The sequence below is a fragment of the Sarcophilus harrisii genome, chromosome 6, assembly GCF_902635505.1.
Source record: "Sarcophilus harrisii chromosome 6, mSarHar1.11, whole genome shotgun sequence".
Taxonomy (NCBI): domain Eukaryota; kingdom Metazoa; phylum Chordata; class Mammalia; order Dasyuromorphia; family Dasyuridae; genus Sarcophilus; species Sarcophilus harrisii.
Window position 1 is genome coordinate 210,124,871 of NC_045431.1, and position 22,484 is coordinate 210,147,354.

General features: G+C 34.2%; 1 protein-coding gene across 1 annotated transcript in view; it reads left to right on the plus strand.

Annotated features, from left to right (window-relative positions):
• The window catches only part of SLC17A6 (solute carrier family 17 member 6), a 53,577-nt gene extending 32,145 nt beyond the window's left edge, over positions 1–21,432 (plus strand). Inside the window, exons 7-12 of the mRNA XM_003773636.3 lie at positions 3,432–3,574; positions 8,046–8,195; positions 14,700–14,832; positions 15,492–15,602; positions 17,339–17,466; positions 18,952–21,432. Of these exons, the coding sequence (XP_003773684.1) occupies positions 3,432–3,574; positions 8,046–8,195; positions 14,700–14,832; positions 15,492–15,602; positions 17,339–17,466; positions 18,952–19,287 (1,001 nt within the window). The 3' untranslated portion in view covers positions 19,288–21,432. The remainder of the gene's footprint in view (positions 1–3,431; positions 3,575–8,045; positions 8,196–14,699; positions 14,833–15,491; positions 15,603–17,338; positions 17,467–18,951) is intronic.
• Positions 21,433–22,484: the final 1,052 nt, after the last annotated feature.

The window sequence follows — 22,484 nt, forward strand, 5'->3', positions numbered from 1 at the left end:
TTTCCCACTCATAATTCTTTTCATACTATTCATTTTTTCTTAGAAATAACTGTTAACTTGCCAACATAGGCTTCTCTAAGCAAAATGTTCTTTTTTTCTTTGGGTGTATATGTGTACTTATAAAAGAGCTCTAAGAGAAGATAAGATGTATGATTTCATTGGCATAGGGTGCTCTTCATAGGAAACTCCCCTTACAATGGAGACCAATGCATATTCCAGGATTTATAGACTTAGAAATTTGCCTGGGGCACTTAGGGGTTAAATAATTGGATCAATGAACCCAACCAGTATGTGTCAGATGAAGATGGGATTTGAACCCAGGTTTTCCTGACTCAGACTTCCTCTCTATTTAGTTAGTCTATTAACTGATTGCCAAGGGTTGAGATGTGGTGAAGGGGATAGCTTGCGAAGACTTATTTCTTTATCTTTCTTCTCTCTCATCATCCCCATTCTTTTCATCTCCTAGGGGTTGTGGATCTAGGGCTCCCAGTCTCTTAATATACTGGATAACGATGTAGAACTTTTGTATCATTATCTCAGACTAGTAAACTCAGACTGGTATTTCTTTCCCTATATTTGAAAGGGACTTATGATCATAGACATAGACATGAAAGGGTCTTTAAAGATCACCTAGTCTAATGCCTAAATTTTACAGATAGGGAAACTGAGGTCCTTGGAGATTATGTGATTTGCTCAAGGTCATACGGATGGTAAGTGTGTGGATCTAAATTCTGGTTTTGAAATGTCAACACATCATTCTTCATTCAATTACAGACCATCTTTCTCTAGTTACAAGCCCTGTTTCTTTAAAACCAAACTATAGTCTTCCTTTCTAAGTGACATTTTAAAAAATAACTAGATAAATTGATAAAGGAAAGAAGAAATTGCTAGAGAATTAGTTTTCAACTGCCACCAATTGAACTTTGCCTCTCTCCCTTAATAAATGAAGGTGAGAATCTGAAAGATGAATGAAAGGTGACAGAGAATCAAGTCCCAGCAGCTCATACAATTTGTCCTATTTTATTACTCTTTTATCAAGAAAATATCAGGGGATGGTGGAGATTGTGAATAATTTATAGCATATCTATTAAGTTGTGACTTTGTATTATTTAGGGAGTAAGAAGATTCATGATCTCATTAGATCAATAGCTCAACTGTTCATTTAGTTAGAGAGAAAGTGGAATAAATGAATTCAATTAAGATACTTATTATAAAGACCAGAAGACTGCACTAGGCAATAGAGTAGACAAAGTTTAGGGGAGATATAGTCCTTGTCTTCAGTGAGCTTTTGGGCCAATAGAAAGTAAAGTCAATAACTATGATACATGATAAGAGATAAAGTATGTCATAGAGGTTCAAAAACAATGATTGGTGTGGTCCAATGGGAAAGGGGATCAGGGTGGTTTCAAAGGTTGGGAAGGAATTTATTGGGCATAACAAAAGCAGAAGATCTTTCTCTTCCCACCATATTATACTATTTCTCAAAGGCAAAGATATGGAAAAGTACAAGGTCTGATCAGGGAACAGACAGTAGCCCAGTTGACCTGAAGTGTAGAAAATGTGGACATGTGAATTTTGTGGTAAGGCTGAAAAGGTAGGATGGTGATAGTTGGTGAAGGTCTTTGGCCATAAGGTAATTAAAACATGAACTTCTTTCTATATACCTTAAATTAAAGTCATGCTACATACAATGATCACTACTGACATGGTGTAGATATTGGACAAATGTTAGAGTTTAAATTAAAAAAAAATGTTATACTTAACAAATTTACCTGGATAGAAAGCAGGAACTGAATGTGTACAGCTAAGATAGGAAATGCAAATTTCAAGCTGTCTGAAATGAATATTTGAACATATAACCTCCTCCCCTGTGAGACAAAGAGAGAAGGAAAGTAAGTAATTTCCCACAATTGTTTGGAACAGAGCAAGGATGTAAACTAGCCAGAGTATAAAGGAGAATCAACAGAGATTAAGAATGGGATGGGGAGGGAGAAGACTGGGGACATTCACCTTGTTCCTCATGGAAAAAAGCTGCCAAGAAAATAGCATGAGAGGGGAATTGAAATATCTACCAACTGAAAAACTCGAATAAATCAGTTGATATTCCTTCTATTATTACTAAGAATACATGTACTGCAAAGCAGGAATATTTTAATGGTAAGATTGCTAAAAAAGGACTCATAAAGTTCATAGGGAAGGCGTTTACATTCCTTTATGGAATGACTTGGCAATACACTAAGTCACAATATCATATATTAGAAAGAATATAAGGGTTATTTACATGAAATATAAATTTTGCTTCATTAATTCCTGTGTCTAACTTCTCTTGTGGTCCAAATACTTAGAACAAGAGAGGATGCTGAGTTTTATTTTAATAGAAGGTGTCAACCCTGACACATCCTGGCTAGGTAATCTTGGGCAAGTCACTTAACCTCCCCTTCAACAATTCTCTAAGATTATCTATCATTTGCTGAGAGCATGTATGGAAAGCGGTTCCACATACATCAATGAAATCACAAATCCAGAATCCCCCAGCCACCAACCGTCACCAAAAAAAAAGTCTATGAGAGGGATATTTCTAAATTTTAGATAAATAGAAATTAAAAGAACCCTTCCCTTCAACTCTCTCTCTCTCTCTCTCTCTCTCTCTCTCTCTCTCTCTGTCTCAGTCTGTATGTCTCTCTCTCTCTCTCTCTCTCTGTTTCTGTCTCTGTCTCTCTGTCTGTGTCACTGTCTCTGTCTTTCTTTCTTTTTCTCTCTCCCTCTCAATTTTTTTTAACTTTTCAAAACTGATTGAGGGGACCCATGCTGATGGAATTTTAAGGCCTTTTTGCCCAAGTCATAAAGAAATAATAGAGGCTATGTCTATATAATAATTTGCTTTGATTGAATTCAGTTTAGATTTTTTGTTTTATTAAAAGATTTTATTCAGATGTAGCTAATGCGAAGCAACCAGGTTATTTCCATTTTTCACTTTCCGATGAATTGTCTTGGTTTGTAAAGATGGATTGGGTCTACCTGTACTGCTTTCTTAAATTCCCAGGTGCACTGACCAGTGCTTCACCCTGCATGCTATTAATGTCTGCAACTCTATGAACTGCTTAAACCAATTTGTGAATGCTCAGTGTGACTGAAGTCTACTAACACAAGCTCTACTGTCTCACCCAGTGGAATGTATATATTGGTGAGAGCAATTGTAGTCCATTCTCACCTCCACTGAGGTATGCTGTGATTGCTATGCTGATAGGAGCCAGAGCCATAGAGTAAAATGCATTCTTGCCTAAAACAACCAGCCTTTTGCATCCATGGGTCCTCCAGGTTGCTAATGAAACAAGAACTAATTGCCAATTGTATGAAATAAATGGAAACTTATATGTGTGGCCCATATTTAAAAATCTTTCTTCTTTACTGTACAATTTTTCTTTCAATAGGGAGTTTTGGAATGGTCTGGTATATGTTTTGGCTTTTGGTGTCTTATGAGAGCCCTGCTAAGCACCCGACCATTACAGATGAAGAACGAAGGTACATAGAAGAAAGCATTGGAGAGAGTGCCAATCTTTTAGGGGCAATGGAAGTAAGGACTTTATTATAGTGTATATGCCTGCTCTTATTTTCTTTCCCAAATTCTTTTTCAGCCCATATTCAAGAAAATGAATTTTCTGAATTTCCAATATTATTTTAAAAAGCCCAATTCCCCTTAATTCTTTGGGATCAGAACTGGTTTGGTTTTTAATTTCTCACTTAGGAGTTTCTTTTACTCAATTTCCCTTTGGTTAATAATTCCCTATAAAACTTTAGCTATATGATTATAGATACTATAGTAGTTTCATAGTTTCAATCATTGGTACATCAGGAGTGGTTAGGAGAGCCATCAATTGATAGACTGAATATGTCTCATGGAATTACATATGTACTGTGCCTTCTTACTAAGGGACAAGAGCCTGCATCAGAAGCATAGGGAAAGCCTAATTGATGTCCTTAACAAGTAGAAATAAAGATGATTAAAGACAGAAAATCAGGTGGACAATGGTCTCTTACTCAGAGGAGCTACTCCTTCTGCAATCATTAAAAAAAAAATTACTCCATTCTCTTTTGGGATTTTTTTCTAGAACTTTCTCCTTCCTTTGCTCTTAAAACCCATAAATGGGTAGGTTTCTCCCAACAAGAACTTTAATTCTTGACTCTCAATTGACAGTCATCTTTGAAGTAGTTTCTGGGAGCTCTTCAAGAGTTCCCCATGTCATTTTAGTGAAAAATATGTACCTTGGCAGAGAATCAAAGTGCAATCTATCTTTAGAGAAACGGAAGGGATTTGTCTAGATATTCCTCCTAAACCAATTATCTGACTGAATTTAACCACACTGGTTAATTTCAAAACAGAAAATCCTTGATTTAAAATTTTCAAACAATAAATATTCTCAACAAATAAATGACTGTTTATGAAACTATAAAATCTGTTATTTGTAGTTTGTTTTAAAATGCACTTACTAATTTTAATAAGTGACAAACTCCTTGTTTGAACTATTATAATTACCAAATATTACAATATAAATTTGATGATTGTAGACTACATACAGTTGTAGAGTGCCAGTGATGCAACATCCTACTCACACCTTGATGAACAGGTGATGGTTTTGAGATGCAAAATGAACTATATATCTTTGACCAATGTGAGAAATTGTTTTGCTATATTTGTTACAAGTGTTTTGTTTTTCTTTTCTTTTTTTTTTGGATGTAGGAATGTGAGAAGGAAAGATAATCAATCTTTACTAATTAAAATATAGCTATATAATTATTATTTATGTTTTTATATCCTACATATTGAATTACTTTCTGAAGCATTAGAATCTAATTATTGACATTACTCCTTAATAGCACCCTGAACATAATTTAATTTAATTTTATTAAAAATTGGAGTAAATAATCTTTAAGTGCTCCTTCAGTCCTAACATTCCAGTGTTCTAATTCATTTTTAATTTATTAGAATGCATTTTAAGATTTTACAGGATCATAATCATGCATATCAAATAGTCTTCTCTAGTTGTATGGATAACTCAATCAATGATATACTGTGTAACAAAACTTGGAACCCTCTTTGAAGTTTCTGGACACCCCCCAAGACTCCAGTGTCTTAACAACATATCATATTAACTATCCACTATTTTTTCTTAATTCTTGCCTCCTAATTAGATTACCTTCTTTTCTGTTAATATATTTTGGTGACATTTCTTTATAATACTTAATTAAAAGTTCTAAACTCAAACAAAAACATTAAAGTGATGAAAAAGTAAACTTTAAAAAAGGAATATATAAATATAGATTTATATTTGAATTCTAGAGCTTATAAAGTGATTTAGCTGGAGTGATTTAGACAGCCATTTCTATTAACTGAAAATTAAAGTTTGGGGTGGATGCTTAGGCCTATGAAAATTCATCAAAGTGGCAGATTCCCAGATTCTTTATGCTTGCCATACTCCCCATATGTGTTCCCATCCCTGTCACCTAAAACCTTTCTGACATCTCCATTGTATGGAACACAAGGTTGTGGAAGATATTGCTTGGACATTTTATTCCTCAATGACTCCCAAGACCCCAAGACTCTTGGTTCAGTCTTCTGCACTAGTAATATTTTGAAGTTGTCTTTATAAAGAAATGAGCCCAATTTCACCCAGATAAAACAGTCATTGTGTGTATAATTATATATGCTTACAACTAAGACATTCTATTTGTAACTGTTGTCTTGTTCATATCAGTAAACTATTCATGAAAAAAAACCCAAATCTCAAAACACCCAAGCCCTCATACCCTTAAACTTTCTTCTTTCATTGTTAGAAGTATGGAGTAGGAAGGGAATTGGATGATTATCTGGAACATGCAACCTTTTCACTTTATAGATGAGGAAAAAGGCCCATCGACATTTAGTGGCTTGCTCAGGGTCATATAACTAGTTAATATAAGAATCTGGAAAAGAACTCTGGATACTTTAAAGCCTGATCATAGCTAATTTAAAGTGACGTGGTTTGAATATACAGATTTATAACATGTCATAAGAAGGAATGTATCTTTTACCTCTAGAGCATAATAGAATTCCATGAGCCTAAACCCTAACTATTCCTCTTTTTTCTTTTATAGATATAAGTGGTTGTACAATGTAATGAGAGAATCCCTGGCTCAGTTGAGCCAAAAGTTGACAGTACAAAAACATTTGAATGAGTGGATTACTATATTATAAATATCAAACTAGTTGTGAGAATTTAGAAAAGGAATTAGGGGCACACTAAAAATGTCCATTCTTTTTAACTTATAGTATTTTGGAATTACCAAGTGGTTTACATACATTATCTCTTTTAATTCTCAGGCAACTCTGACATTTGTGTGAACACATTTAAGCCGCACATATTATCACAGAAAAGCAAACTAAGTTGAAGAGAGATTAAGTGATATGTTTAGGGGAAAGGGCAAGTCAGTAAAACAGCCAGTGGACAGATGAGGGTTTTTTCCCCTTTTCTTTTTACTCCAAATACAGTGCTTTTTCAATTACATCATGCTACATGTTTCTTTAATGCATTGATTATTACAAAAGAAAATTTTTTGATTCTAGTGTGATAGATATGACCATATCACTGCCCTTCTCAGGAAGCATCCTTGCCCACTATTGCCTTTATAACAAATCACAATTTCTTTTTCAGGAATTTAAAACCATTCACAATATTTTTCTAACCTATATTTCTAGACTAATTCCACGTTATTCCCCTTCATGCATTTTACATGCTTGTCAACCTGAACTCTAGGCTATTCTCAGTATAGAAGATTCTATCTTTGACTTCCATGCCTTTTGGGTATTCTTCTCCCCCACCTCCCTTATTGCACTCCCTAGCTTCCTTCCTTCAAGATTCAGCTGAAATAATTTCAGCAACAAAAGCCTTTCCTGATTCCTAGCAGTTAATGCCACTTGAAATTATTTTGTAATTATTATGTGTGCATTTTGAGTTACTTAGCAAAATTAAACCTTTGATGTGAGAAATTGTCTCATTTTTTGATTGTTATTTTTAGTCTAATCTCTAAACAGTATCTGACACACAGTAGGCACTTAATGTTGTTGATTTTAATTGAATTATTGCCAAAAGCTGAACTGGTTTCCAAGTACAACTACACAAGGTATTGATCTGAAGGATGGGTCTGGGTTGTATCATGTTATGTGTGTATAGCTTTATAATATGAAGCATATTTTTAATAGCTCATTCAATCCTTTCAATAGATTGAGATTATAGGTATTACTATTCTTATATTAGAGATAAGGAAAATGAGGCTGAGATAGGTGAAGGGAATTGTTCTGTGTTACAGTTAGGAAACCCTCAAAAGCAGCATTTAAACCCAGTTTTCTCCTGTCTCCAAGTCTCAGTGTCTCTCTTTTAGAACCTTTGAAAGAGTTGGGAGTCTTAGTTATTATTTCCCAAGATGATGCTCTATAGGACTAGAGAAGATGCAACAGCAGCAGAGTCATTTCCAAAAAGGCTTATCTGGTCAATAATCAATCAATCAACAACTGTTGATGCTTATGCAGAAGTGTGTTGGAGCCAGCTCTCGAAAGCTGATTGCTGAATTCAGTGGAATTGCTAAATTTTCATCCTGAAAACTGGCAAATGTTAAAAATCAGATCTTGATTTATGGTTTCACCTATTGAATAGACTTAGGAAAGTATTAATAATGAAAATTGGACATAAAAGTATGCATGGATTTTTTCCCCTAGAGAGATGGTTGTAAAATATTTACCAGCAAATCTTTGCTCGTATGTGTCAAACAATCTGATAAGTAACTTAGTGTCATGTGCCATGGAATGACCCTAAAATCAGAGAAGGAGAATTTAAATCTAGCTCTGACAGGTATTAGTTGTCTGATTAGGGTTAAATCACTTATTTTAATGCCTCAGTTTCCTTATCTAAAAAATGATGGTAACAACTCTGAAGATTGTTTAAAGAACATTTAAAAAAATCTAAGCATTGTTTAAATGATAAATAATACTTTCTCTTTTGGGGGGATTTCAGAAATTCAAGACTCCATGGAGAAAATTTTTTACATCTATGCCAGTCTATGCAATTATTGTTGCAAACTTCTGCAGAAGCTGGACCTTTTACCTGTTGCTTATTAGTCAACCAGCTTACTTCGAGGAGGTCTTTGGATTTGAGATCAGCAAGGTATGTAAAGTGGTCTTCTCTTTCTTTGTAGTTTAGTTTTTAATTTTTATTTAGATGAAAAGCAAGCTCTAGGTCTTTGTCATAATAGTTATATATAAACCTTGAGAAGATTTATATACTTGGCATGAACTTGAAAACTTTGATCATTCATGTCTTTTTCTGGATAATCTCAAAAAATAAGCGGAAATCTGCTTATTTATTTTCTTTTCCATCTAAACCATCTACCTAAACTCTGTTCAGTACATAGGTTCCAAGGTACTTGAAATATCCTGTAATTTAGGGTAGATTTAATAGGGTAGGATACTATAAGATGGAATAGGACACAACAGAATGGGATATCTCTTCCCAGTGACCTAGGACATTCATGGATGTAGCACAGCATGGTGAATAAAGGTCTGCTCTTAGCATAAGGATGACATGGATTCAAGTCCTGACTCAGACACATACCATCCATGTGACTATAATCAAGTCACTTTAAACTATCAGTGCCCCCAACAAGAAATTTCTGTAAGACAGTAAACTACAAGTGAGTTGCCAATCTGCTGTGGTAGGAGGGATTTCCAAATTGGAAGTTCCTTAAACTAATGATTCAGTAGATTTGAACCACTTGTTTCCTCAATAAATGCATACTATATAGAAACACAAAATTTTTAAATGAAATTTTATGAAAAGGAAAAAAGTTTTCAACCAGGTTAGGTTACATGCATGTACTTTGATATATATTTATACAAAGTATTTATGATGACCATAATTTATATAACACTTACTTTGTGCCAGATATTGTATTAAGGGCCTTAAAATTTTTATTTCATTTGTTCCCATCCTCTTCTTTATGTCCTTACTTACACCCATAACAGCTTTCTAATATTTGTACTAAGCCTCTATCTGAAAGAATTTTTTAAGTGATGGACTAAAGAAAATTTGGTAGGGAACAGCCATTTTTCGAGCCCTTTGGTAATTCCTGTTTCTAAGGAAACTATTTTTTTTCCTTTCCAAAGAAGAGAGCTACATCCCATTGTGCTCATCTTTTCTTTGTAGAGATCAAATACTCCAGAGAGCACTGTGGGCTGTGACAGCTCAAAACCAATCCCTCATTGAGTTCACTTTCATAAGCCAGGATGAGTTTGACACAGAGCTTATGAATAGAGATGGAGTTATCCATCTGGGTAAAAGGGGAAACATGGGAATGCTAATGGAATAGTATGCATTCCTGGAAATAGAAGTCCATATAATTAAAAGAGCCTGGGCAAGAAAAAATATATGTGAAAAATCAATATTACTTATTTATTTGATTAAATCTTTATGGTAAATCAAATGATATATCTCTATGTTCTTTTTGATTGATCCCTGGCCCTAGTAAGCCCATGTCAGGAATATTGTTTTCAGTTTGGACCATTAAATTTCAGGAAAGATATCGACAATTCCTGGACTCTCCAAAGAAGGCAGCCAGAATGGTTAAGGGTGTCTTTATCAAATTCATTGTAGATAAGAATCAGGTAAAGGAGTTAGGAATCTTTAGTCTAGGGAAGAGTTGACTTAGGGAAATAACATAGCTACCCTTCAAGTATTTGAAGGGTTGTCATGGAGAAGTGGATTGATTCTAATTTTGTTTATTTGTAGAGGGTAGAATTAGAACTAAGATATGAAAATTTCATAGAGCCCCGTTGCATGTTGTCCTGAAATATTTCCTAATAAGTACATCTATCCCAAAGTGGGCTGGGCAATCTCAACAAGTATTAGATTCCTCCTCATGGGAAATCTGCAAGAAGAGATTGGATGGCCTCTTGTTGAGTATTGTGTGTGTGGGTGTGGGTATATGCTTTTTCAGGTATGGTTTAGAGTACATAGCTTCTGAGGTCCTCTCTAACTGACTTATCTAACTCTCTAATTCTAATTTATGATTCTGGGGTTAAACAATGACCTTTGTATCTTTGGTTTATCAATTTAGCATAAAGAATTAAATAAGCCAAATTTTGTGATTACATAATATAGTCAGTTGAATGACAATTTTTATCTTTTTAGTTTTCCTAACATAATATAGATTCTCTTAAATACATTACAGCAGTCTGATTAATAGAAAATTTTGTATATAATCTAAAATGATCTAAGAATATCTCATAGAAACATCATTTCGACAACTATCTGAGGTCTGTGGATCCACAGATGAGGGACAAAAGTTAATAGGGAAATAGATGCGACAGGTCAGATTACAGGATCTAGCCACCCATATATAATCAGTAAGAGGACCCATTTCCTTTCCTTCTAACTTTTAGTGGAGAAAGACTGTCAATGCTTGGCTAACATTCTTTGCTTCTGGGCAACCTGCCAGATGCTGCCATAGGATAGATTGATTGGATTAGAAATGTGTCTCAAAGCAGTAGAAATGACTGAGTCATGAATTCTCATCCTTCGTAATGGGTGTATTAACAACTGATGAGCTAAATATAGAAAATAAATTTAGATTGTTATTGTAAAACCTGTGATAAATGATAATATTGCTATGGCAATAAGGTAACAAGCATTGGTTTTATGACAAATGGATACCAGTAATTGGGCATGAAATAGCAGAAGTGGTGAAAGGGAAATTGATGAGAAAACAGGAGTTTAATGTTCTCAAGATTGAAGAGACCCCTATCTAAAGCACCCAAAGGTTAGGTCTACATGATACTAAAAGAGCTGGTTCATTTAGTGGAGAAAAAAGTCAATTAAGCAAAATGAAAGCCATTCCAATATATTGTTGGATCAAGCAAACTTCATTCTTAGAAGATAATTTTGTAGAGGCAGCTAGGTGGCTCAGTAACTAGAGCACCAGCCCTGAAGTCAGTAGGACCTTCATTCAAATATGGCCTCAGACACTTAACACTTCCTAGCTGTGTGACCCTGGGCAAGTCACTTAACCTTAATTGACTCAGCAAATTTTTTTAAAAATTAAATTAAATTAAAAAAATTTTTAAATTAAATTAAATTTAATTTAGATTAAATTTTTAAAATTAAATTAAATTAAGAAGATATTGTGTAACTAAATGGTTCCTTTACTGGATGGATGATTTAGAAGTCTGGAAGTATTCCCAGGTTAAATCAGCATTTTAGAGATAAAAAAGACTTTAAAAGTTTCAGGATCATAGATTTGGATCTTGAAGGTACCATAAAGGCCCTTTATTCCAATCCTTTTATTAACAAAGAAAGAAACTGATGTTCAGACAAGTTTAGTAACTTGCCCAGAGTCCTAGTGATGGGTGATGGGAGAAGGGAATAAACACTTATGTTGAATCTACTATGTGCCAGGCACTTTGCAAAGTTTTTTTTCGTTGTTGTTGTTTGTTGTTTTCTTTTTTTTTGTTTTTTGTTTTTTTACAAATATTATACCATTTGAACCTCACAATGTGAGCTATGTGAAGTGTGTTATTATAACCCCTGTTTTTCAGTTAATAAAACTGAGGGAAATACATGTAAAGTGGCTTTCCCAGATCATACAATATACTTTTTTGGGCATGTTTTGAATGCAAGTCTTCTTGATTCCACTTCCATTGTTTATCTGTAACATTACTAATATATTCCTTTTTTTAAAAAATCTGTATGTGCATGTAAATGTAATATAGTGGATAGAGTTTTAGAACTGTCAGTTGTGAGCCCTGAGTTTGAATTTTACTTTGGACCTATTTAGGTGGTACTGTGGTTAAAGTTCTGGGCCTGGAACCAGGAAAATCTGAGCTCAAATGTGGCCTTAGACAGTCACTAATTGAATAACCACCAGACAAATCACATAACTTCCGTCTGCCTCAGTTTCCTCAACTATGAAATGTGGACAATAACAGGGCTGTTGTGAGGAGCAAATGAAATGATGTGTCAAGAACCTAGCATTGATGAAGCAATTAATCAATGCTTGTCCCTTCCTTCCCTATGTAATCCTGAGCTAGTCATCTCTTATAGCCTCAGTTTCTTTATCTAAGGAAATGGGGATAATGATATTCTAGCACTTACAACAGGAGGGTTTTATGAACCTTAGATTATATAAAGGTGAATTATGATAGCTGAGGAGACTGAGGACCAGAAAGATTAAAAAAAAATCACATAAACATCAAGTGGCTAGTCTAAATCTTATTATTTCAATTCAGGATTTCCCCTTACTAGACCAAAAAATCATTATCCTACTTCTGATGACTTTCCTAAGAACCAATTTGGATGGAGTCTTCTACCAGATTTCTTCAAAAGTGTCCATTCCTGAAAACTTAAGAGTTTAACAGAACTATTAGTCTTCGTAAAAGAAACATTTTTATGGTGGGGGAGGGAGGAATTCCCAGAAAGAAGTTCTAATATCGAGGAATCTCCTTCTCTTAGGAGAAAATTTTGCTAAACCATGAGAGAAATTATTGATTAAAAATCTTTCCGTGGATGTTGGAAATTAGAGATATTTGGAATTTGCAAACAAATCTACTCATGTTAAAATATATAGACAGCATAGGATTGACATTTTGCCATTAGACTTAAAAGCAGGAGGTCAATATGTTATAATATTGACTATGTGACATGAGTATTGATTTTTTTGTATAATGTCCCTGGAAACACAATTCTGAAAAAGAAGCAGGATAATTCATCTGAAGGAAGAATTTTCTGGGCAATGTATATATTTCCACTGGACCACCATTACCAAAATTATGAGAAACATACATTTTAGAATCCAATTAGAGTATTTTAATCTTGTTGAAGTAAAGCAATATGGCTATTCAGAATCTAGTTCACTTCTTTCTGAGGCATACATACATGTATTCACATACATATTTATAAAATGAATTTGAGCATATAAGGCTTTTGTTGAGACAGTCAGGTATATCGTTAATCAAGAGGCATTTATTCAGCACTTATTATATATTATTGTGCAAAATACTTGGGATACAAAGAAAGGAGGGAAAGGGAGAATATACATTTATGTAGCATCCGCCATGTACCAAGTACTGTGCTAAGTATTTTTACAAATACATTTTATTTCATCCTTACATAGCTCTGCAAGGTAGGTGCTAATATTATCCTCATTTTGCAGTTGAGGAAATGGAAGCAGAAAGGGGTTAGGTGACTTGCTCAGCATCACACATCTAGTAAGTATCCAAAGTCTGTTATGAATTCAGCTCTAATTAGGTAGAAGTCCAGGGCTCTATTTAGTGTACCACACCTTCCAGAATTTTGAGAAGATTAAATGGGATAATATATGTAAAGTGGTTTGCAAATCTAAATATTTGCTATCATTAATAACATCTGTAAAATGAGATAATTTATAATAGTAAAACTTACCTTATGAGGCACTATAAGGGAAAAAAATTGGATAATGTATATAAAATTCTTGTAATCTTTAGAATACAATATAAATATTTATTATTATATATAGTAGAAAAAACACTGGATAGAAACATGAGACGTTATGTCCAGTTATGACTTTGCCACTAAATCAATCAATGACCTTGGTTAAGATTCTCCCTGAATCTCAATGCCATCTATAAAATTAAGATGTTGGGTTAGGTATATATTTGGATTAGATGTGTATTTTTCATACATTTGGTAATGGTCCACCAACTCCTGCATTCTGTGATTTCTATGATATTCTAAAGTGATTCACAGAATTTGTTTAGTGATCCTCCAATTTACCAACCAAATTATAAAAATTTTCTCTTTTTGGTACAGATAGCATGTTGTAGTGTATAGAAGTACAGTGGAAAGTAGGAAGACATATATTCACATCCTACCTTTGGTATATATTAGCTACGTGGCAGTGGACAAACACTTAACCTCTCTGTGTCCCCACGTGATTCCCTAGCACTATAAATTAACAAGTGATACAAGCAGATAAGAGGTCAGAAGAGTCATGGGGAAATATTCAAAAGTAGTAGGGAAAGTTTGTTTAGGTTTTTCAGTTGTATTTTATCTCAAGGAAAATCTTAGCATAGTTCAAGGTAAAGAAAATTGTTCACTTTTGGAGACTAAAAGTAGAAGCTTTTGTTTAAAAAGGAATGGCTACCCTCTCCAGAGTTTCATCAAAACATCCAAAGACATTTTTTGAGACCAGCATTAAGAGCTAACAGATTTCTTCTTGGCATTCATATCTTTTCAAGATTATCTTCAAGATTTTTGGCCAAGTTCAGGATACTGTAGTTATGATCTAGATAAATCCTAACCATGATTCTGAGAGTAAATTCACCCAAAAGATGGATCACAGCAATGTTGGTTATAAAGGCTGAAGTGAGGGACAGAACCAATTATCTATCTCTTCTCAATACAACTAACTCGATGCAAATCCTAACTAATACAAAATCATTGCTTATTCTAGGAGGGCAAGCATGTTTTTGAACGTGGACATCATGTCCAATGTCCAAACGGACATCATTTTTTTCAGATTATTTCATCACCCATTCTTCATATACAAACCATGAAGAAGCCAGGATATGGGGCCATCAGACCTTTATGTTAGGTAATTAATATCTATTTCCACTCCAACCTCCATTTGTTTTCCATCAGGTGGGAATGTTATCTGCTGTACCTCACTTAGTGATGACTATCATTGTGCCAATTGGAGGTCAAATTGCTGATTTTCTAAGAAGCCGGCAGATTCTTTCAACTACTACAGTGAGGAAGATTATGAACTGTGGAGGTAAGTCAGTGTAATAAGCAACCCCCTGTTTTTGTTCCACTGAGGCTATCTTTTCAGAAGTGGAGTATGTTCTTTCATCCTAAATATTGAGAATTGTTCAGATCCAGCCGTTTATTTTACCTTCCATTTTACTTAACTCAAATTAGTTAAGTGGCTTGCCCAAGAACACATCACAGTTGAGATTTGGACTGAGGTCCTCTGCCTCAAGAGCCTCATGCAAAGGAAGATGTGAATATGCACCATTAAGTTGCATTTTAATAATTTCTCATCATTCTGAAAAAATATTATAACTACATGGAGATTGGTACTAGCTCTCAGGCAATCTATCCTGGAAATGTTAAATTCAGTAATATATAGAAATTTTCCATTGCTCTCAAAAGAATACTTTGGGTTCATATCTTTCCCCCACATTAAGCTAATCTATCTCCATTAAAATTCACTGCTTTCTAAATATTAGAGAAGGTTCAAACTGCTCTCTGGTATCTACTGGCATTATGCTTAGAATTAGCTTTGTCCTTTCCAGACATCATTTCAAAGTTGGACAATTGATGAACAACTTGTAGGGGATCATATTAAATGACTTGTTCTTCAGGTCTTATTGATGCTCCTGTGAAATACCCTTGAATTCTGATTAAATTCTTCTTTGTTTGCTTCTTAAGGTTTTGGCATGGAAGCCACACTGCTCTTGGTTGTAGGGTATTCTCACACCCGGGGAGTAGCTATATCCTTCTTAGTGCTTGCAGTAGGCTTCAGTGGCTTTGCTATATCAGGTAAGATACAAATTTAGTTTTTTTTTTTTTTCCAGTTGTGAAATTTATTTTCAAAGCTGTAATGAAAAGGCAGAATTGGGAGGTGAATATTCATAGATAAAAAACAGGAATAAAGACAGTGTCATTGGATTGCAGAATATGTGGAAAGATAGAAAGGGGTTAAATTGTAAAAGACTTTAAAAGCTAAACAGAAAGAATACAAGCAGAAGAGAATAAAAACTGAGAAAGAACTAGTGTCCAGGACAAAATGTTGAAGAACAGCATCTAAGACCACAGAGAAATTAAGAAGGATGATTGAGGAAAGGCCATTAGATTAGTTGATTAAAAGATCATTCATGACTTTGGAGATAGCATTTTCACCTGAATGATAAGGTTTGCAGTTTTATTGTAGAGGGCTTAGAATCAAAAGAGAGCAGAGGAAATGGAAAGAGTAAGTATAAATAGCTTTCTCAAGAAGTTAAATCATGAAGAGGAGGAAAACTAAAATAATAGTGGAGATATTTCAAGGAAGCTGTTGCTGTTTTTTAAAGGATGGGGGAAATATAAGTAAACTTGTATGTAGCAGAGAAGGACCTAAGTGTTAGAACAGGTATTAAAGATTAGAGAGTAAAAATGGTAGAGAAGAAAAACTAAGAGAAAAGATAGGATAAGACATGGCCAAATAATAGGTGTGGAAGAATTTGGTTAGGAGAAGGATCATTTATATCTTCATGTGAGATATGAGTGAAGAGGGAGGTAGGAAAGAAAGACATCTGAGTGCCATGAAATGAAAAGAATACTTTTCTTTGAATAACCTCAATTTATTTCAGTGAATTGAGGTGAAAAGATTGGGGAGAGGTCCTGTTGACTTGAAGAGAGATGAAAAATTTGGAATAAGGTCATGGGAGAATGAATCCACTAGATAAATGTAAAAATATTATTTTACAGCATGAAGGACTAGTTGGGATTATGTAACCAAATTTGTAGTATTCCCAGCTAGCTCAGTCTCTTGACTTTCTCTAATATTTATCATTACAATAAAAAAGGAGAAAGGTGGTGGATGGGGTGGATGGTGATAATAATGCAAGGTGGGGTTATGTGTGTGTGTGTGTGTGTGTGTGTGTGTGTGTGTGTGTGTATACAAAGTGATTTTTCATTTAGTTATCCAGCCATAATTAAGGTAAATAAGGTTTCATCCTAGCTATGGACAATTCTCCTTTCTAAACAGAATTGTATTGAATATTGAATAGAAGGTCCTCCAATGAAATTTAAGCACAATTGAAGGGAAAATTTTGTTTGGTCTTCTATATTCTTAATATTCCTGACACAATGCTTTGTACATATTATGTACTTCAACATATTTATTAAATGAAGTGCAAGGGGAAAATCATAAGGAAGAGGCAAGGAATGTTTAGATTATCAAGCAATATTTAAGAGGATGTCATATTAGAAGTCTACTATCTCATAAAAGAGGAACTTATCCCTAAATTAATTAGAGTTCTTTCTCCCTTATTTCAAACTATTATTTTCAGAAATTTTTTTTATATTTTCAGTGAATAGATGTTTGTGTGTGTGTATTTGTGTGTGTGTGTGTATTTTTGGCAATCTTTTCCTCTAAGCCATGTTTTGGCAATCTTTTCCCTTAAGCCATAGAAAATGACTCAATTTTTAAAAAATTTCAACTTGCTATTTAATTTATTTAATCAAGATGTGTGGTATTATAACCTCATAAGTGAAAGTCTGGGTGTTTGTTCCAGGATTCAACGTCAACCACTTAGATATTGCACCAAGATATGCCAGCATATTAATGGGGATTTCAAATGGTGTTGGCACATTGTCTGGAATGGTTTGTCCAATCATTGTTGGCGCAATGACGAAGAACAAGGTAGGTGGTCAAAATGAAGCATGTGTTCACATTTTAAAGAGCAAAGAGCTCACATTCTGTTCATTGCTTCTGTTATTGTTCTATGTCCCTGGTAAGAAGTATTATGTCTCCAAACAAAGAACTGTTGACTTTCCTAAAGATTAGAGGTAGATCATCTCATTGGACACTACAGGACATAATTCTTAACATCTCTCAAATATGTTTGGTATAGAAGCCAAATTGCAGAATAGCTTTGACTGCTGCAAAATACTTATGGAGTGGGGTGGAGTGGGGTAGAGTGGGATTTTATTTTGCAAATCTCTGATAATATTGCTCCCTAATATTTTCTTGATGTTGATTGCAGCCATTCTTTTCAATTCATATAATTGTGGAATTAAAAAGTGCTTTAGATGTCATTTAGTAAAATTCTTGCCTAAAGTAGGAACCTCTGCTATAAGATGTCTGACAAGTGACCATCCATCCCAAACACAACTTTGTAGAGGATTCACTGCCTTCATTGATGTTTTTGGTTGGCTCTCCTTTTAAGGAACTTTTCCTATCTGTCAATTATAAATTTATCATAAAATAATGTCTACCTGTTCTTACCATTTTCACTCCCTTAGATCAAGTAGAACAAAGCACTAATCTTTTAACTCAAAACTCTGATCATGGGAGACAAGAAAAAAAATACATTCAATGGAAAAAAAAAGAGGGAGTTCAAATTGCATATTATGTACTTTAAATATTGGCTCTGGGATTATAGGTCCTGTATTCAAATTTTGCCTCCTACCTGTATTACTTTGGTCAAGTCATTTAAATTTCCCAGGTCTTTATTTCCTCATATGCAAAAATTAATGGCTTGGACTAAATGGCTGCTTAGATGTTTCTAATTTTAAGTCTATGACTCATAAGACTATGATATCTCAGTTGATCTGTGATTATGCTTAATGACCCCTTGTGATGTGAGATGTAGAGGGGACTTTAATTCAGGTAGATTGGACTACATGATCTCTGAGGTCCTGTGATTCTCAGATCAGTACAGGTATTCTCACTCATGCAGACCACAATCCATGCAAGGCTTCTTATCTGCATAATATCCACACATAATTCTTATTCTTATATTTGCACAAATTCTCCATTGAAAATGCATCTAATGCTCTAAGTGTTTTCCTCTAGATCTTTTAATTCAATTATAATCAGAACTCTCAGACTTTTAAAGAGAAAACATTTTTACCTTAAGGCAAGTCATAGATATTTGTTGCCTTTTATTGCAGAACAAGTACAATTTTCAAAAATGAAAACACTCATACTGGAGATATATTATTTATAACAATGTTGGCCATCGATTGGTAGAAAATGGCTTTTTTATGAATAAGATATTCTTATTCATAAAAAATATGAATCTATGTTTCATATCTCTATAGGAAATTTCTATAAAATTTGAATATTTAAATGAAGACATTGAGTCTTGAAAGGTTCATCTCACATTGCTTATTTTTATTACAGTCCCGGGAAGAATGGCAGTATGTCTTTCTGATTGCAGCCTTAGTGCACTATGGTGGGGTTATATTTTATGGAATCTTTGCTTCGGGTGAGAAACAACCGTGGGCAGATCCTGAAGAGACCAGTGAAGAAAAGTGTGGCTTTATTCATGAAGACGAACTTGATGAAGAAACAGGAGACATTACTCAAAATTACGCAAATTATGGCACCACAAAGTCCTATGGGTCAACGACACAGGCCAATGGTGGTTGGCCTAACGGGTGGGAGAAGAAAGAAGAATTTGTACAAGAAGAGGTACAAGACTCATACATCTATAAGGAAAGAGAAGATTATTCTTAACAGAGCTAATCATTGAATCTATTTTGTAGTGTTTGTGATTAAATCCATCGTGATTGTTTGCACAAGAAATGTGGTGTAAACATGTTGACACTTATCAATACGACAGGTCTTGCTGTACAAAAAAAAAAAATACAAAAACAACTTAAAAAACAAAAAAAAAAAATGAATCCCATCAAGTGACTATTTGTTCAAGTACAATCTGTCCCCATTGAGACATGGCATCACTTCCATTCAGGTCCAGCCATTTCTGCACTACACATTTTAAGATTTCCTGATCAAAACTATAGAGGCAACTAGTTTCTTCTATAGACACAAGAGCTCAAACTCATAATCAATGAAGAAAGCACAACTATCTGGGTTGGCACATGGCACATCAAATACTCTGGTGAAAAAGCCAAAGCTACTTGATCATGAAAAATGCACTTATATATTTGCTACACTATATGGAAAATAGATATATCAACAGGACTTTGTGTTAAAGAATTCATATTTATCCAGTCAGAGGGAGGCAGTGCCTACTGGCTGTAAGGTGAAGACTTTTGATTTCTGGCAACCCCCAGAAGTATGCTGAATAGGCAATAGATAATTCTGTAGAGTTGTGATTTTATGTTAAGGGCATCATGATCTAGTGGGAAGAGGACTTGTCTTCCAGTCAGCAAAACCATGGTTCAAGTCTTGCCTCTGACCTGTGCTGGCTATGTGACCCTGGGCAAATCCCTTAACCTCTTAATGGCCCCAGACAACTCTCTAAGACTAAAATTTACAGCAGAGATCCTGATCTACATTGGTGGAGGGAATTTCTGTGCTAGGAGTTCCCTCACACCAATAAAATCATAGGTCTGATTAAAAATAAAATTGTTGCAAGCTATTTGGTAAAACAGATAGGAATATTCTGGAGTAGTTTATAATGAATGCTAGAGTTTCCAGCATGAAAAGAAAATCTTTCCTTTTCATGTTTGAGATCTTGCAGAGTGAGGGGTATGCTTCAAGTTCTTCCATTCATTTACCTGACAGTATAAAATACTTTACATTTTAAAAATCTGAATTTTCATGCAGCATGTCTGATGACTTTTTCAAAGAAAAAAATAGACTTCAGTGTATTTTTATTACAACTTTGTACTGGTTGTAAAAACTCGTTAGAAAAGACATATATCCCTTTAAGAGTCTAATAAGAAATTTATTATGGAGCAATATCCCTTAAAAGATCATTTTAATGATAAAGAAAATAGAAAACAATTTAGACATTCCTCCCTTCATGATTTCCATATTGTATTAGACTCGTGCCACAAATCTCTATAGAATATAAAAACATAAACTTAATAGACAATTTTTGTTACTTTACAAGTCCCATTTTAAAATGTATTTGTCTTAAAAATAGAGGGCAATAAATAATATGATTATATCTATATACATATATGTCTATATCTACACATACGCACACAAAAGTAAAAGCAACAATCCTCACATATACCAAAAGCGGCATACAATTTCTGTTGGGTTTGGGAGATTGCAATTTCTACTTTCATAAAGTTGTAGAATTTTAGAACCAGGAAGAGACAGCCCGTTGGCACTTCCTACAGTAATTCAACAAGAATTGCAACATTTGTGTACCAAGCAATAAGTGCAATGCATTACAATGGGCATCATCCTTCCGTCTATATATTATTATCTTCATTTTGCTTATTGTAGATATTTTGGATGGCTGGAATGATCAGAAAAACAAAGTGAACACCAAATCATTTCCTAACTTTCCAAAATGATTAAGGACATTGTATTCTCAACTCAAATCCAATGATTATCAGTGTGTGTGTGTGTGTGTGTGTGTGTATGTGTGTGTGTGTGTATGTATGTATGTATGTATGTAATAGTCCATTCTGGATTTTTTATCTGTTCATTGTATTGTGCTAGTGACTGGAGGCCTTGCTACTGCAAATATAAAACTTGAAGATTGTTTTAAAAATGCAAACCCTTCTTGACCCTAAGGGAAAAATCAGATAATCTTTTGCTTTGTGCCTCAAAGTGATGTAAAATGTGGTCATAGCTTTTGCTGTGTTGAATGACAAGATATGGACTGTCATCTTTGTTGCTGCAAAAAGTGTTAATAAAATGCTCTATTTATCCTTTTATATAAAAAATTGCATGTTATTTTGGTTTTGTGGATTTATTTAGGAAGGATTATTTAGGAACTTGGGTTTACTGGATGATTAATTCTCTACAAACACATCTAGTGAGAAATTATTTTCCCTTTTTGGCTGAACCTTTTTGATGGTTGATACAGAAAAGATATTATTCCTTATATATCTGTAACTAGGACAAGGTGACCAAGCTTTGTCCAGGCTGCCAGATTTAGAGGGTATTTAAAATAATTGCAGTCCCCTAGCACTTTAGAAATAGCTAAACACCTAGTTAGCAAATATAAAAGTTAAAATAGGAAACCACCTGATGTCAGAGTCAAGGTGAGTATCTCTCTGTTTGAGTCTGCACTCTCCTCCTTATGGCACCATCCTTTCTTTCTTCCTTGGCCTCTATTCCTTACTTATGCCTTTAAAAATTTCCATCCTATTTTTCTGGGCCTCAGTTCCCTCATTTTTTAAATGATAGGCTTGGACTAGATGATAATTAAATATTTTTATCTCTAGATCGATAATCCCATGAGCTTAAATTTACAAATTAATCATTCATTAGCCCCACTTTGAGGAATAGCAGCTGATATCAGGAGTATACCTTAAAAGCCAAGAATCAGCATTAGAGAATATGTCTGAGATGTGAATCTTAACTGAGACTAAAATGATTTTTTAAAAAATTCATAGACCCAACTTTTCGATGGTTTGGAGATAATAACTTCCAATAGATGTTTTCAGAAACAGTCCCCAGTTTCTTTTCTTTTACCCCAAATCATTTAAATGGTCTGTCTCCATAGTCCAAATTATTTTCAATTTATGTTGCATGGCTGTGAGTTTATGAGTGATTTCAGAGAACACAAACCACATTCGCCCTTGGCCTTTTATTCAACACTTGTCTGATGCACAGATGAAACTGTTATCATAACCTTATGAGTGTTTCGTGGCTTTCTGAAATTTAATGTAGCAGTCGCTTTAAAGGAAAAATATTTTTAAAATTCAAGGAGAAACAGAATAATAAGCACCAGAGAATAGGAGTATATACATTAGAATAGACTTTTCCTTCTATGGGAAACT